Consider the following 16,630-nt stretch of genomic DNA (forward strand, 5'->3'; position numbering starts at 1 on the left):
TCCGTCTGCTCTAGCCCGCATGAGCATCGAGTCAAGGAGGCGCGACCAGGCGAATCGCGTCGCGTCATAGCTCTAAGGTTGTAATGGGCGCTCGAAAGGCCCGGAATAAGGTTTAGGTTCTCGCCTTCGCCGGGCTTAGTGCCAAGAGCTGTATGGCAGCGCCCCAGGTTGTTCTAGGGATATCCTAGATGACACCTGCCATTCCACGTGAAAGTGTGCGTGCATAGGGGGAAAACATACGGTCGGTGCTGTGGGCCGAAACCTATCTCCGGGAAACTGTTGTACGCTACACAGCTTAGCAAGACATAGCACCGATGAATATCATTTTGATTGCCGGCAGCTTCCTTTTAGCTGATCATTGTGACTGCAGCGTGCAGATTGTGCCTGCTGGCACAGCTGCATGCCACACTACTGCTAGCCGAGCATCGTGCCGGTTGATCTTTCTCGGGTATCTAGTCCATACTTGGATAGCTGCCTCGTGCTGCTTGCATGCATGTATGATCTAAGCGTTGGCTATGCGAGGAGCGGTATCTCCCCCAACTGACTCCAAAATTGGTATGCGTGTGAACGTCTCGACAGCCCAGATAGTGCACGAAACAGAATCTGCCCAAACCACGCGGATGCTAGATGCAAAGTCATCTCGTATCAGCCGCCAGTGTTCAGCCCAAAGAACGAGCCGTGCATGGGTACGTTCGGCGTTGCATGAACAAGGCGCCGAACGTAACGGGAAAAGCAAAAGAGCATTCGCCTACCAGCCACATATTCGTAATTGCCATCTGGGGTCCATCGGTCATGTCTTTCCGGGCTATCTAGCTCCACCTGCGATAACCCTGCGCGCAGTGTACGTACGCAGACTACCTTTAGGCCGCACGGCCCGAGACATATCATTTGAGTGGATGGTACGCCGTTCCGCTAGAGGTGAAGTTCGGGGCATCCAAAGCTCGTTGCCCCATGAAGAGAGGCGTCTCGCTGCGCCAGGGATTGCCAGAAGGGTCGCCGAAGCTTCGTTGAAACCTCGTCTACCCCTGGCTTCGGAATCGTATTGCTAGCTGTGCCGCACAAGATCGATCTAAGGCTGGTGCCACCAACAGCCGCAGCGAGACCTGATCTCTTCGGACATGCCTCCGCCATCCTCGAAAATTCCGTCTGGACAAATGACAAGTGACAAAATTGAACAATACAGGAGTGGGGCTAACTCCCTCCATCCACAAGGGTAGCGGAAAGTCTAGCCAACTATTGAGCGCGTGGGAGCCGTAAAGATGTCTTTCGTGGACGTCCGCTATGATTGGTCCCCGACTAAGTTTCGCAATGATGCAAGATACAAAAGGGCAAAGACTGGCTCACTAGTACCAGATTTTCAGCCAAGCACGTTGCGAGCTCTTGCCGAGGATGATGACTTCCGGCAGCTTGCTGATCAAGAGGCTCCTAGCGAGCCGCGTCTGTACCCAGTCCAAGGTCTCTCGACGTTTCAGGCCGTTTTGAAATGAGGCGTTGACAGTGGCTCGGAATATGAGCGTTGCGATGATCTTCATGGAATTGCAAACCTTGGGCGTCTGCAGTCATGCAAATCCTCCGCAATTACTCATCTCAGGCTCAGATCCTAGGTACGCCTAACACGACGCTAGCACGTGCCGCGACCGCGCTATTGGTAGAACGCCCAGTACCTGCGAGGGGAGGATTCTGGGCCGTTCTTGCGCACTTCGCCGTTTTTGCTAGTGACCTTGGACTTTGTCGGGTGTACAATGTTCTCGCCGATGTGCGGACTAGTAATCTTTTCCATGAGACGCCAACTTGGGCGGAATGCATTCGCGAGGGATTTTGTCTCTGTCAGAACACGTTCTTTTGTAGAAGGACAAGCGTAGCATGGGGCGGCACGGCTATGCAAGATCGGAGATGAAGTTCTGAGGAAGGGTTGAGCATGACGACTTGAAGTGAGTCAGTTGGCATCGGAAGCACGGAGTCCTCCCACTTGGCGAGTATGTCGTAAGGTAGCGACCGCGTCGGCACCACAAACAGAATGGCTAAGGCTGCTATTCTGCAGTGCGTGCAATCGGTTCCTGGTAGTCGGGTGTAGCTCTTGCAGCATCCTCGTGATACATAGTCCACAACTTCCACACGTATTCCTTCAGCCCGCAGGAGGAAGCAAAAGAGTACTCCTTTGACTCAAAACGCGGTCCGGGCTGGTGCTTGAGCTTGTATTCTGGTATACGGCATGATTGCGATAGCTTTGATGTAGCCCGCGAGAGAAGATTGTGCATTGCAAAACCTAATACCAGATTCCTTGAGCTGACGAAGGGTGGGCCTAAGTCCGCTCAATCAGGGTATGCATGTTTGGATTCCTGGAACTGCTCGATGCTAGTACTTGGATTGAACGGCTGACCAGTGCGCTGAGTACGATCGATCTGATGCGCGATGTGCTCAATGTGAACATCCCTTCACGATGCGTCAGGATGATAGGCGAGGATATATGTGGCGCCCTGTGGGATCGAATGAGCCAGGATCTGGTACGCATCTCATCTCTCCACACTGCGCACTGCTTACCGAGATCGATCAGACGTGGCGTATTCGATATCTCAGGCAATGCATTGGGGACCTAGTGTATTTTCCGAGAGTTCAGCCTAATTGTGGCGTCGTTGGTAAAAACAGGCGTGGCTCAGGTGGTAGGAGCTGTACCCAGGTTCAACGAGATCACGTGATACTGGAGTCCGAGCCGAATGCCAAGCAGGCGCGCCTTTCTTCGAGCGCGCCAACACCCGCGACCACACTCTGCAAAGGCTTCCAATATGAGCGGACATCAGCTCCCAGTCGCGCCGGCTAGTGACGCGATGCCTACGGATCTCTCCACCTTCAATATCGCCGATCTCATCAAGACGCCGCATAACGCGCGTTTGTACAACGAAGTGCAAAACCTCAAGAAGCTCATCAATGAGCTTGTAGACTACCAGCTCGCCCACCCAAAGAATACGAAGCCAGGTTCGCGCGAAGATATTGACAAGGAGAAGAAAGCCACACAAGACATAGAGAAGCGGGAGAAGTACATCCGCGCGCAACTGTCGATTGTCAAGACCTTGTACCGGCAGAGCGTGCTGAAAGTGCGCGAGGAAAAGTCGAAGACCTCCGATGACAGGGCGGTGAACGATGCGCTCATTCTGGGTCTCCACAACCTCAAGTATGAGGAGCAGTCGCTACGATCCGAGATCTCTGCTGCTGAAAATTACGAGTGCGTCTTCGCGTGGAAAACTGCGTCCATCGCTAACTATTGTGTAGCCACAAATACATGAAGCTACCACTCATCCCCCGCGAGCAGTTCCTCGAGCAGTTCCCCGAGCACCAAGATTCGAATGAACACGACCTTATGACGGCGCGCATCGAGCACGAACACCAAGTCCGTCTCAAGCTCGAGGAAGCGCGGCAGGAGAAGCTGAAGCAGAAGCAAAAACTCATTGCGGAGGTTAAGAAGGGCAAGGACGATCTCACCAAGCTGGACACCATGGTCGAGAAGTTCATCGAGGCTGCAGAACCGATCAAGAAAGTGCTGGCTACGGAGTAAATACTTGCTACTGGATTTTATTCTTGGACTTGATGCGATGCAGCACTGGAACTATGCTTATACTTGCACTTAGGGATGTCAACATCGTTGAGAAGGACGGGTTTGAAGCAAAGGCTCAAACATGGCTGCCTGCACCCATCCAGACTGGACTTGCAATGCCGTCTACGAGCGGAAATGCGGCGCCAAAGACTGCTCCCTTGTAGTCTACTACCACGCAAGCTCGCAAAGACGGACATGGCAGACCGGGATACACTACCTGGTTAGTTTGCTAAGGGTGCGCTCAGTTCGACTTGAGGGTCATGCACGTCCTGTCCTGAGGAAGCAACGCAGTCGCTGCAACATCGCAGCTACAGTAGCGTGTGTTGGGAAAGGTCAGGGGAGCCAAAGTAGTTGATGCAGGAACAATGGGAGCTCGTAATAGTTTGACTAGTAACAGACACGGTACCATTAGCCGGTGCTGATTAGGTGGTCAATTTTGGCGCAAAGCCGAGCCTCTACATTCTCTCCTCGCGCCTTGTCATATGTGTGCGCGAAGCAGACCCGTGTCTGGGGTAGGATTGAATGGTGGGACTGATGCCTGGTTGTGGGGACCCTGGTCTCCACCTGTCTTGGCGCGTCGGCGATTACGGATATCCGCCCACGCCCGTCTTCGCCCTGTCCCTCATTACACCACAACTTGTTCCCCGCACACGCGCCCACTCTGCCGCCATGGTTGTTGCTCTAGAGGGCAGTGCTGAGCTCCTCTGCGCATATCCGGTGCCTGCGAGCGGCCTCTCGAGATGCCGTGGGCCGCCATCACTGCCGGCGCAAGATGCCTCGGACTGCATACGTACTATGCAGGACTGGTTCAAAGCGCCTGCGCATACGGAGCAAGAGCCGTCGCCCAAGCGACGTAAAACTGGTGATGGCAGGGCTATCTCCGTGCCTTGGCGGGCGGACGCAGACGCAAAAGATAGTATCGTCTTGGCCAGAGTATCTATTGACTTGGTTAGTGGGCTGGCCAACATCTGTGATGCTGGACTGACCCGTATGCAGAACATGCCTCTTCCTTCGCCAGACTTCATGGACACGACGGACGCCTCAGCCACACCGCAAGATTCCATACCTCTAGAACTCGAATCGTGCCACAGGGATCGGGCGAAAGAGACCCTGCAAATTAGACTCCGAAACGTGGTCGATAGAACGGGACTTGACCTGGCCGCCACAACCTCTTCCGCCTTCGCAGACTCGATCCTGCCCCACCTTCGGACCGTCACTACATTTGCTACTACGCGTCGAGGCAAGAACACTAAACCCGCGTCTCGAGCAGCTTTCTGTCGCTGTCAGCTGTACGCGCCCGGTGAGGGACGCAGTATACACAAATTGGTTGTCGAGATACGGTGGACCTTGGGCATGTCAGTGGTTGAGGACCTAGCCGTCACACACCATTATATGGCCGCGGATCTGAGTCTTCTCCGCGTCTACATGACTGACGAGTTTACAAGAGGCGACAAGAAATGGACTTTGTCTGATTTCTACACTTCGGTTCATGTGCCAGCAGCAGACATGGATGTCTCCCCACGCATCAAACAGAGTTTGCTCGAGACCAAGCTTCTACCTTTCCAAGAGAGGACCGTTGATTGGCTCTTGCGCCGAGAAGGCGTTGCATTCTCATCCTCTGGGCTGCTCGAGCCATTCGTCAATAGTTCGCCACCAGCATCGTTCAGACAGACTCAAGACGCCCTGGGAACACCGTGCTATGTCAGCTATCTCCGAGGCTCTATTGTTACAAATATAGATGCAGCCAAGGACGACGCTCTGCGGTCACTGCGTGGCGGCATACTCGCCGAAGAGATGGGCTTAGGTAAAACAGTCGAGCTAATCGCACTCATATCCCACCACAAGCGAGACATCCCCAAAGGAAACGTCTACGACGTATACACTGAAGCTGAAGTTAAGCCCTCAGGTGCTACGTTGATCATCACTCCACCTTCGATCCTAGAACAGTGGATGAGCGAATTGCGCACTCACGCCCCTGATCTCAAAGTCTGCCATTACAAGGGTCTCCCACCTCCGACTGCACCAAAGAGTGTCCATGCACCATCTACCATTGAGCATCTCCTGCAATACGACGTAGTGCTAACGACGTATCATGTGCTCTCGAAAGAGATTCATCACGCTGTACCTCCCCCGGAGCGCAGCTCTCGACGCCCCAAACGCCACGAGCGTCGCACTAGCCCTCTCGTCGGCATCTCCTGGTGGAGAGTCTGCCTAGACGAAGCACAAATGGTGGAGCGTGGGGTCAGTCAGGCCGCCCAAGTAGCGCGGATCATTCCGCGGTGTAACGCCTGGGCAGTTTCCGGCACTCCTCTTCGCAAGGACGTCCAGGATCTACGTGGTCTTTTGATCTTCCTCAGATGTGACACATTTGTAAACCACGAGGCAATCTGGAATCGCCTCGACAAAGCGTCGTTCAAGAGCATTTTCAGCGAGATTGCCCTACGGCATACCAAGGACAGAGTTCGCGATGACCTTCAGATACCGCCTCAGAAACGCGTTGTCATTACAGTTCCTTTCACAACTATCGAGGAACAGAACTACAGCGAAATGATGCGTCAAATGTGTGATGCATGTTGGCTCACACCTGAAGGGCAGCCCTTGGAAGAAGGTCGCGACGAGACCCATCCCCAGGTTGTCGAGCGCATGCGGGAATGGCTGGTCAGGCTGCGCCAGACGTGTCTCCATGCGAACGTGGGTCGAAAGAATCAAAGAGCCTTGGGTGGAAAGAAGGCGGCTTTGCGCACCGTACACGAAGTTCTGGAGGTCATGATTGAGCAGAACGACACCAAATGGAAGTCAGAGGCTCGCGAAATGATTCTATGTCTGATCAAGATGGGTCACATTCATGCTTATTCCGAAGATCCAGTACACGCACTTGAGTACTACTACAAAGCCCGAGAAGAAGCAGAGACATATATCAAGATATGCAGAGGCGAGCTACGCGCGGAGCACCAGAAGCTGGGCCGCGCATCTACAGCTGACCTTCGTGAGGCTGATGAAGAGCAAGATGTAGCTGCAGATAAGATGGGCCGTATCCCGATTCTGCGTAAATCGCTACGGTCATTTCTGGAGCTTCAGCATGCCGCTCAGTTCTTCAGCGCCACTTCGTTCCATCAGAGAAAAGAATTGCGAATGTACAACACGGACCCAGGATCGGATAGGTGGCGCGAGTGGGACGAGTCTGAGACATCTTACTACGAGGCGGCCAGGGCCATTCGCCATGAGCTGCTGGAGGGATCGAAGAGTAAAGCGCAGCAGCAAATGGCCAAAGTCAATACCAAAACGCCTCTCCAATTGCCTACGATCGCTGACCTCCCAGGTCTTGGGGGTATTGAAGCGCGAAAGATTCTTGACACGATGGACAACATCAGTGATTATTTGAATGAGCAAGCTCAGCAGATACACGCTTGGCGCACAAGAGTTATTGACATTCTTCTTACGCGCTTGGTTGATGACGAAGACGACAAAGAGTTGACAGGAGAAGAATACGATGACTCGCTCAAGGCCCAGGATGAGCTATATGTTTACATCATGGCTCTTCGAACACTCGTCGCAGATCGCAACGCTGCTGTAAACGGTCTACAGGACACTCTTGTCGAACACGAGCTTAGGGCTGCCGAAAAGCAAGCCCTGAGGAAAGACAACGACGAAGGCGATCGCGGTCACGCACCTCAACTTGTGCTTGAAGTTGTCAGGAGACGACGCGAACTGCAAGCGAAACTCCGGGCTGGATCTTTGAGGGGCGTTATCTCTAGTATTCGCTCCTTGATGACTACTCTGCAATGGAAAGCGAACAGTGGTGATGTCCGCGCTTCTTCCGAGCTCGAAATCCTTCAGACGCACATCACTAAGGTTCAGGCTATAGTCACAGAACAGGCAAAGGTTATCACTGAACTTGAGAAAGAGCAGGAACTGTATCGAGGCACCATGAACCAACGTCTAGAGTACTATCGGCAGTTTCAACATATCTCCGATACCGTCGCAAAGTACAAGGAGACGCTAGACAGCAGATTCGACCAGCGCGAGTTCGATAGAACCGACGACTTGCGAGAGAAACGCGAGAACAACGCCAATGGCTTCAAAACAAAGTGCACATATCTGAAGCATCTCCGGAGTGAAAATCTGAAGGAGACGACAGCCGAATGTATCATTTGTAGGGAAGACATTGAGATCGGAGTCTTGACGGCTTGCGGTCACAAGTACTGCAAAGAGTGCATCAATCAATGGTGGCAGGCACATCGGACCTGCCCAACCTGTAAGCAGAAGTTGGGCTCGTCTGACTTCAAGGATATTGTCTTCAAACCGACCGAAATCAGAGCGAAAGAAGAGATAGACGCAGCTGCCAGTCGGACGCATGCTTCTACGCCAGGCTCTTCGTCCACCACGTCCACCACGTCCATCTACTCTGACCTGTCTGACTCAACGATGAAAGAGATCAAGATGATCGACTTGGAAGGCTCATACGGCACAAAGGTAGATATGATCGCGCGTCATTTGATCTGGATCCGCAACAACGACCCTGGTGCGAAGTCCATCATCTTCTCCCAGTTTGGCGACTTCCTCGAAGTGCTCTACGAAGCGCTGAAAAAGTGGAAGATTGGTGCCAGCAGTATCACTGACAAGGACGGCATCCGGGAGTTCAAGCTAGATCCCAGTGTCGAGTGTTTGCTCCTGGATGCAAAAACCGATTCTTCAGGCCTAAGTCTTGTAAACGCTACCTACGTCTTCCTCTGCGAACCGCTCATCAACCCCGCAATCGAACTCCAAGCCATCAACCGCGTCCACCGAATCGGGCAAGAACGACCCACGACGGTTTTTATGTACCTTATCAGCAACACAGTCGAAGAAGCCATCTACGATATCTCTGTTGCCCGCCGCCTCGAGCATATCAGCAACAACACATTGTCGAAAACACCGATACAGTCTAATCCCACCACTCCCGCTATCAAAGAACAGACGCTGGACGCTGCGAACTCGGCCGAACTCCAAGCTGCGCCTGTCAAACAGCTCCTGCGCAAGAAGGGCGAAGGAGAGATTGTCAAGGAAGACGACTTGTGGCACTGTCTTTTTGGCAAGCAGCGGAAAGCGGCGAGACCTATAGTGGAGAGGGAGGTTGGCCGTGAACTAAGGGCGCAGGCAGCAGAGGCGAGGATCATGGGATCGCCAGATGCAGGTCCCCGTGGCGCGTCGTCGACTGCGCATTCGGGCACGTTGGGACAGGGTGCGGTTCAAACTTTACCAATCCTTGTAAACAATACGCCAACTTCTGATCTTCCCGCAGCTGCCCGATCGAGGCAAGAACGTTTGGCGCCATTGGCCCCCGATTATGTAGCACATCCCTTGAGGTAATCATGTCAGTATTGCAATAGCGTGGTACTGGGTAGCTGTATTCATATACTCGAGGCGTACTTGATGAGATCTACACGAATGAATTACAAAGATGTATATATATTGAAAGGATAACAAAATGCACGTAGGCGTGCATGGGTCTTATACTCGCCGAATGATATGATCAGAACACAGCTCGTACATGTGTTGACACGAGTTACATCATAACGTTTGACAGTGATGGACGAACATTGGACTAGACATTCCACATCGAAGCATGGCTGAAGATTGCAATGGTGGTTTTCATATTTGATCAGTAAGAGGAATAGCTCGTAGAGAGCGACTAAAGGCCTGCCTATGTGGTATCATGCTAAAAAGAGACACAAACGCCGGAACCAAATGCAAACGCAGATGCAGTGAGGATGCCAGCCCAGGATAAAGAAGGCCCGAAACGCCAGCGCTAACAAGAAAAGGGGAGTAGTAGCAAAGAGGGGAAGAATATATGTACGAAGAGAAGAGAAAAAGCATCACATGACTGGACCGACCAACCGAGACAAGGTGTTGCAGCGCCTACACTCTAGGCGTCCTCCACTCCCTCACCTCCTGGCGCCCACCTTCATCAAACCCCGCCCGCTCCATGAGCTTCGTGAACGTAGTGTTCGCCGAGTCTGCCGTGAAGCGATTGTCGCGCCGCATACCAGGTGCCTGTGGAGGCGCCAGGAAACTCGGTGCTGGCATCAAGACATCAATGGTCTCCGAACTGCCGCTGCGCGCGACATTCGGACGCTGTTGCCCTTGCTGTGTGTTGAATGTCTGCGTGCTGGTACGGAGGGAACTCGAGCGCCGACTAGCAGAATGAATGCGTTTGGGCTTGGGAGGCGGGGTCTGGTACGGATCTGTGTAGTTCCCTGCGCGTACGGGAGGAGGGTGGAGAGGTGCAGGGTTTGCTGGGAGACCGCCCGTGAAGCCAAAATTCAGTTTGGGGGTGCGGTCCCACATGCTTTTTATCCTGGGGGTAAAGCCGTGGACGAGCGGGTTGGCGTTTGTTTCCTTCATGCCGTGGACGATTCGGTCGGTGGAGTTGGGGCTCGAATGCGCGGAGTGGCTGCCCCGGCGCATGAAGTCGGTCCGGGCGGCGTGCTGGGGGTCGTAGATTGGGTCGCTGATTTGGCGTGCTACATGGCCGAAGTCGCCGGAGTAGCGCTCTTTGGATTGTGACTCGCGCCTTTTCTTGATGATCCAGATCAGGGCGAGGGTGGTGAGGGCGCCGATGACTATGCCGGGGAAGAAGCCAGCTGCGAAGGACCGGCCGTCGAAGCCCTGCTTGGTTTGGACGGGTGCGGTGGCTGAGCAGTCGGAGGTTTGGGAGGCGGACGCCGGGCTGGTGGAGGAGGGTGTTGGGTTTGCGGTTGACGTTGGAGACGGCGATGACGATGGCGAGGTGTCCTTGGCGCACATAGTGCCCTGGCACGTGTAGCCCAACGAACAGCACTTGTCGCCGCATTTGGGCAGGTCAATGCCGTCGGTCTCTGAGAGATGCATCTGGTTGTCGGGATGGAGCGTCGCGTTCAGCTGCGTGGTGTCGCAGGTGGTGGGCTGGATGTAGGCGCAGTCCGAGCCGGACGGACAGCAGATGACTGATTGTATGTCTCCGCTGTTGAGAGACATGCAGGTTGAGTCTTTGGGGCAGCAAAAAGAGGATGGGAAGTCGGATCCGCACTGTTGGAGGCCTGCGCTCCCTCCACATGTTTCTGCTTGGCGGAGGAAGAGACTGGACGCGTGTGCCGTGGGGATGAGGGATAGGAAAAGGCAGGCGAGGGATATCCTCGAGAGCCTGGGAGAGGGTGTGACTGGAGCCATGGTGGTGGAAATGGAAGTGATGGCGGTATTAGGTTGAAGAGGTCGGGCCTGCGAACCTCAAGTGACTCGGAATGAAACAAAGAAATGAGAGAGCGATACGGAAGCAGAGTAGGAACAACGGAACAGACAAAGACACGGCCTACCTTGGGCATATCTACCTGCACGAGCTAGACTCGAGGAGCCGCGAGTGACGTTCCTCACGGCGAGAGTGTTCTGAGAATAGAGGCAGCCGAGGCGCCGAGTGGACAAGAGGCATTGTATGGTGGGCGGAGGGTCTGGCTAGCAGCGTCTGGTGGCAGGTGACTGCCGTGTTTGTGTGGCTCTGCGTGGACAAGCAGACGAGTGGGTGAAACGAGTGACGCGGGCGCTTGGAGCTCGGCGCGTCGTGATTGGGCGGGGGCTAGCGCGACGATGCAGAGGCCGGAAAAAGATGAGCAGCGAGCAACGGGCGGCCGACTCCAGTTCGCCCGCCGCCCGCAACGACAGCACACATGATGATTACACGCTGTCTGGCCCGCCGGCCGGGAGCCATGCAGTCTGCAGCCGGGGCCTCGAGGGTGTCGTGGAGACGGCCGCCGCCCGCCGCCCGCAGCCTCTACACAGTCCCCCCGCTGGACAACCACGCCCAGCTCGAGCAGAACGGCATCCCGGGCGTGCTCTCGCCCACGGGCTTCCGCACCGCCTACACCGAGTACCAGGGCCACATCGTCGACGAGCTGAATGCATCCACCGCCGGTACGCCAGCGCCCCGCCGCGTCCAGGGCGCTGCCACAGGCTAACGTCGCTCTGCAGGTACGCCGTGGGAGAACCAGGAGGCCAAGGCCCTCGTCGTCGACTTCGCCCGCGACCCGACCAAGGCCTACGCCTTCAACATCGCCAGCATGGCCTTCAACAACCACTTCTTCTTCCGCGGCCTCAACACCAACCCCGACGTGCACGCCCAGCCGTCCAAAGACCTCCACGCCCACATCAACAGGCACTTCACCTCGCTCGACACCCTGCGCGACACCTTCCTCGCCACCGCCGAGTCCATGTTCGGCCCCGGCTTTGTCTGGCTCGTCCAGACCAACGACAACAGCCTGGGCGGCACTCTGCGCATCCTGCCCACCTACCTGGCCGGATCGCCTCTGTCGGGCGCCCACTACAGGCGCCAGTCCCACGACCTCAACACACACAACGCCGACTCGTACCAGAACATGAACAAGGTGGGCTCCTTCGGCGTGGCCGCGCAGCAGGACCAGAAGCCCAAGAAGCCGTTGGGCGGCGTCGATGTAGTGCCGCTGCTGTGCGTCAACACGTGGGAGCACGTCTGGCTGCACGACTACGGTGTCCGCGGGAAGAGGGCCTTCCTCGAGCAGTGGTGGGACAGGATTGACTGGGACTTTGTCGGCCAGAACACAACGCTGAAGAGCAAGAGCCCTCGATCTTTCATGGGCGCCTAGAAATTAGGCCTGTACACTGCATGTAGACATATATGTACAAGACATTTTGAAACTACGTCAAGGCATCTCTGCATGCATGGCGCCGGGCGTCGACTCGGGCATCTAACAACGTGCGACCTCGCCCACTCTGCCCGTGAAGAACATGTGTCTGTACTTGCTCACTGACTACCATGATTCAAACGCCCTCAGGCATCGCTGCAGCTGCATGCCATTCCGAACGCTGTCCAGGCCTTGTCTTCTCCCATTGCGGGCTATACGGGATACGGCGCGACATGTACTGGCCTGCAGCTCACCACTGCCAGTGGCCCAAACCGGCTCTGATCACCACTACGTCCTCAAATCTTCACCGGATCGTCTTCTCACACCACCAGATACCGGCCTCTCAAGGCAGATTCAAAGTACACTTTCGCGATGCGCTTGTCCACTCTTCTCAGCCTGAGCCTCGGAAATCATCAGGTGGCCAACTCGCGCCCGTATAGCCGGCGTCATCCTGTGCCACACCGTTGGCGCGCCTCTAGTCAACTGTTGACGCGCAACACCTGAAGACGTCCGCGCATACTTCGGACTAGGCATGTGGACAGGTATACCGACAGCAAAGGCTGCCAACACGTAGTCGAGTTCCAGTTGAGGGCCAAATCCCTCGAGGCCTCCCACGCGCGGACAACCAAGGACATTTATTGGAAACACTGACGAGAGCGCACCGCCTCCGCCTTGCATGCTTACAATGCACTGATTTTCGCCCAGCCCTGCGGCAACTTCTGCATAAGTTCAACACTTCGCGTGCTCGCCTGCCTTCAGCCGTGCACCTTGGCCAATCACTAGGCCGTGATCTTCGCCGGATTTAGTCGTCGGTCAACCAGCGCCCTGCATTAATTCCTACACTATGACCTCACACGACTCTAGGGTTAGCTAGTCGGTAACACATATCGAAGGATTTCGACTCTCTTCGCTGCGGGTGCCTTTTCCCAAGACTCCGATTCTCCACACTGCTCTTTTTGTCTCTTTTTTCCAATCTGGTATTGCGTTTTCTAGCGGGAGCATGGCAGTGCTTGCGGATATATTACCGGTAGTGTCGAGGAGCTCAGCTCTCGCGCTGAAGCTATACGGCGTTGCTGTGGAGTCGCCTGAGGCCGCGAAAGACCTAGTCGCCGTTGCAAACAAAACAAATGGTTTCGCTGCAATACTCAAGCAGCTAGGGACGATCATCAAAGAGGACGATCGTTTGCCGTCACCTGAGGTACGTAAGGACGCGCGAGTCGTGCTGCAATTACGGGAAAGCATGGCCTATTCCAAGATCGGACAGAGCAGATTGGTGATTCCCAAAGTCTTTTTGGGATTATGCCAGTACAACACTCCGATCAAGGGAGTTGAAGACATTAGACAAGGAGGAGCGAATGCTTATGCTTCGTTAAATGAGGTCGTGGACGCCCTCGCTGACATTCATATAGGCCATCAACACCCTGGACGATGCCATCGATCAGGCTCAGAACTTGCTTACCAGCGTCGAGATGACTACCTCGATCGAGAACGACAAGTTCCATGACCGAAGAGACAGTGTTCGCTCTACTCAACACAGCCATCCCCGTTTAGATCATTCGACCAAGGCAAGCTTAGACTATTTCACAGCTCACCTGGAAGCCTTGAGCATGACGCTCTCTGTTCTGCTGCAAACGTTGTATGCAGCACAGACTATAATGTGGTCGAAGTAAGTTTTGCATCCTTACACTGCACTCGGCCTCTGACCCAGTCGCATCCGCATAGCTCTATCTTCTACTTGAGGTACATCTTGGCTTGGAGTAGTATGCTGCTGACAGTCGTTCAGGTTACGTCCCACGGTATCTCCGCAACAAGCCGCTAAACTTGTTGACAACGAAAAGATTCAACTCGAGGCACTCATTGTTCAACAACAACTATCCATCTTATCAGCTTCAAACTTCTACGAACAATCGCCACGGTCTGATGCGCGCTTATTGATGGAGGCAGACAGTTCCCAGAGCTTAGTTGTCACAGAGCATGGCGAAAGCCCTAGGCCGACCAGCCTTCGATCTTATCAGGACGAGGACCTGAGAAGCCTCGACACGTCGGTATACACCGAAGCGAATGGTCTGCCTGCGGTCTTCAGTATATCGGCTTCGCGCGCCGAGCACTTGCTACAACAATGGACGAGTCTGCCTCTGTTTGAGCGCCGCTTACGAGACGAAGAACGTGAACTACAAAGGCAGAGACAAGAGTATCAACAAGCTACTGTAGAGTCAGATAGCGAAGAAGAGCAGAGCCGCACATCAAAGCTTTCAGGTGATGGCGCTCGGCGAACACAAAGGTCGGGCAGCATACAGCCGCTGTTCACTGAGGCCAGCAGCCTGTCTAGTCCACACCCGGAGAAGCATTACGGTCCGCCTGCACCGCCAACACCGATCGCTACACCTCGTACATCACAAGCGAGCATGCCTGCTACAAATGAACAGCAAACAGCTGCTTCGCCCCGATCCAGTCTAGGTAGTCTCCCCATCGAGGCTGCCGCCGCGGTAGAAGCGAAAGAGGAAGACAGTGAAGTCGATCTAGAAATACCTTGGAAGTTGTGCGCGCGCAAATATTACTGGCGCTTTGTCGATGCCAAGCAAGTCAGCTCGAATACTGATCAAGCGTATTCACTTGCCTATTTGGAACGTAGCAGTTGGACCGAGATCATGGCTAGTTGGGTGTGCAAGGAAGCAATCCGAGAGGCAGGTTTCAGGTTTACACAATATCAAAAGGAGCGGAGGGATAGTAGGAGAACGAGAGGGGAGACATGCTTCTGCATCGAACGTCCATTGCAGTTTGACCAAGTCAAACGTCTTGTTGAACGTACCGTTGACATCTACCGGAAAGCAGCACCACAGACTCCACCCCAACAACCACAAGCCAGGAGATCATCTTTCCATCGTGCCCCACCGCCACCTGCTCTAAAAGGAAGCGCATTCGACCGCGACAGGACACCAGTGCCGCGAAACACACATCCCCCGCTTGATCGCACGAACACGATGCACTACGCACCGCCGCCTGGGCCACCCCCACTAGACCGATCACTCTCAATGCCTGGACCGGGACTCGTCCCACCGCCACTCCAACAAAAGACCAACACCCGCACTCCAAATCTCCAGATACCGGTACCCAGTCAATATACCCCTCAACAACCACAACGCCCTCACTCCCCACGAATCCCACAGTACCCACCTCAAGCCAACGGATACCCATCCCAGCCGATGAACGCACCACCCTACTACCCACCACCGCCAAACACCCCTTTTGCGAACGCACCCGCGCCACCACATGCACCAATCCAAAACCAGAATTACCCTGTACAAGCCTCACCTCTCCGCCAATCCTACATGAACCCCACTTATGCCGGCAACCGACGACATGACGACGACTTTACCACATCCGAGTCTGAGCTCGAACGCCCAAGACGGCGCAGATCCAAATCGAGGAGTAGAGCGTATGAGAAGGAGAGGGAAAGGGACAAGTATGGTAAGAAAAGTCACACAGGGAGGAAGGCCGCGGCGGGCGCGTTGCTGGGTGTTGGCGGGTTGACCGCATTGTTGGATGGGTTGAGCGGACTGTAGAATGTACGAATTGCATGATCTGATCTTGCCACCGCTTTGGAGTCTTGAGTGCAAGGTACCTAACGGATTAGTTGCTTGTATAATGACTTACGAAATCATAATGAAGAAGTATCTCGCACTTTCATACCTTCTCTACCATCTTCGACCGTGCAAATCAACATGACGAGTTCCTCAAAACAAGCATTAATCAGAGAATTAGTTTGGAAATAACAGCGATGCATTGAAACCACAAAGACGTTAACTAGGGCAAGGGAAAAAAAGACTACGTAGGGACAGAATAGGAATACGCGACACCATCCACCTCTGCCGACCACCCGTTCAAAACCCATCACATCTTCCCTCTTCCCAAGCTCTTCGAGCGTAGTCTACTCTAGCAAAACCATCCTTCGCACAGAGCATACCCAGTATTATTCTGCCATTACCGCTTCACCGTTGTTACAGATGTGCTCGCTAGCCGGGTCCGGATAAGAATCATTCTCGGACTTGTCCAGGTGACTGGGTATCTCAGATTGAGTCGTTCGCGCAGGAGCCGTACAGGCAATGTGCTGTGGAGTCGCCGGCAATGCCATCACAGCCAGATCTAAGGTGGAGTCCTCGGATGCGACGATGCGCTCCATGGCCTCGTCGCCCGTTTCTGAGTGGAAACTGTGTTCGCTGAAAGTGTCAACTGGCACATGCGGTTCGAGGCGGGTGTGTTGATCGGTGGCTCCGTCGACATGTGGTTGTACCCCAGTGGCTCCCTCTGTATCATCTTCCTCTCCTTCAAAGCAAACCACTGTCTCGCCAGCAAGCTCAGAAACCGCCGCACA

General features: G+C 54.5%; 5 protein-coding genes across 5 annotated transcripts; 4 read left to right on the forward strand and 1 right to left on the reverse strand.

Moving 5' to 3' along the window:
• Positions 1-2,783: 2,783 nt before the first annotated feature.
• Positions 2,784-3,550, forward strand: J4E88_006794 (uncharacterized protein; the record flags this gene model as incomplete). Its single annotated transcript, XM_049400416.1, has 2 exons — positions 2,784-3,220; positions 3,268-3,550. The coding sequence occupies 2 exons, from the start codon at positions 2,784-2,786 to the stop codon at positions 3,548-3,550; spliced, it is 720 nt and encodes a 239-aa protein (XP_049254035.1).
• Positions 3,551-4,258: 708 nt separating this feature from the next.
• J4E88_006795 (uncharacterized protein) lies at positions 4,259-8,938 on the forward strand (the record flags this gene model as incomplete). The annotated part of the gene is made up of 1 exon (XM_049400417.1): positions 4,259-8,938. One exon carries the CDS (start codon positions 4,259-4,261, stop codon positions 8,936-8,938), a length of 4,680 nt encoding a protein of 1,559 aa, XP_049254036.1.
• A 549-nt stretch (positions 8,939-9,487) lies between these two features.
• On the reverse strand, positions 9,488-10,777 carry J4E88_006796 (uncharacterized protein; the record flags this gene model as incomplete). The annotated part of the gene is made up of 1 exon (XM_049400418.1): positions 9,488-10,777. The coding sequence occupies one exon, from the start codon at positions 10,775-10,777 to the stop codon at positions 9,488-9,490; it is 1,290 nt and encodes a 429-aa protein (XP_049254037.1).
• Positions 10,778-11,307: 530 nt separating this feature from the next.
• On the forward strand, positions 11,308-12,219 carry J4E88_006797 (uncharacterized protein; the record flags this gene model as incomplete). Its single annotated transcript, XM_049400419.1, has 2 exons — positions 11,308-11,512; positions 11,570-12,219. The coding sequence occupies 2 exons, from the start codon at positions 11,308-11,310 to the stop codon at positions 12,217-12,219; spliced, it is 855 nt and encodes a 284-aa protein (XP_049254038.1).
• A 1,039-nt stretch (positions 12,220-13,258) lies between these two features.
• J4E88_006798 (uncharacterized protein) lies at positions 13,259-15,821 on the forward strand (the record flags this gene model as incomplete). The annotated part of the gene is made up of 4 exons (XM_049400420.1): positions 13,259-13,456; positions 13,668-13,924; positions 13,981-13,998; positions 14,042-15,821. 4 exons carry the CDS (start codon positions 13,259-13,261, stop codon positions 15,819-15,821), a joined length of 2,253 nt encoding a protein of 750 aa, XP_049254039.1.
• Between the last annotated feature and the right edge of the window lie 809 nt (positions 15,822-16,630).

Source organism: Alternaria novae-zelandiae, assembly GCF_023758075.1.
Source record: "Alternaria novae-zelandiae strain BMP 2774 chromosome Unknown scaffold_13, whole genome shotgun sequence".
NCBI lineage: Eukaryota > Fungi > Ascomycota > Dothideomycetes > Pleosporales > Pleosporaceae > Alternaria > Alternaria novae-zelandiae.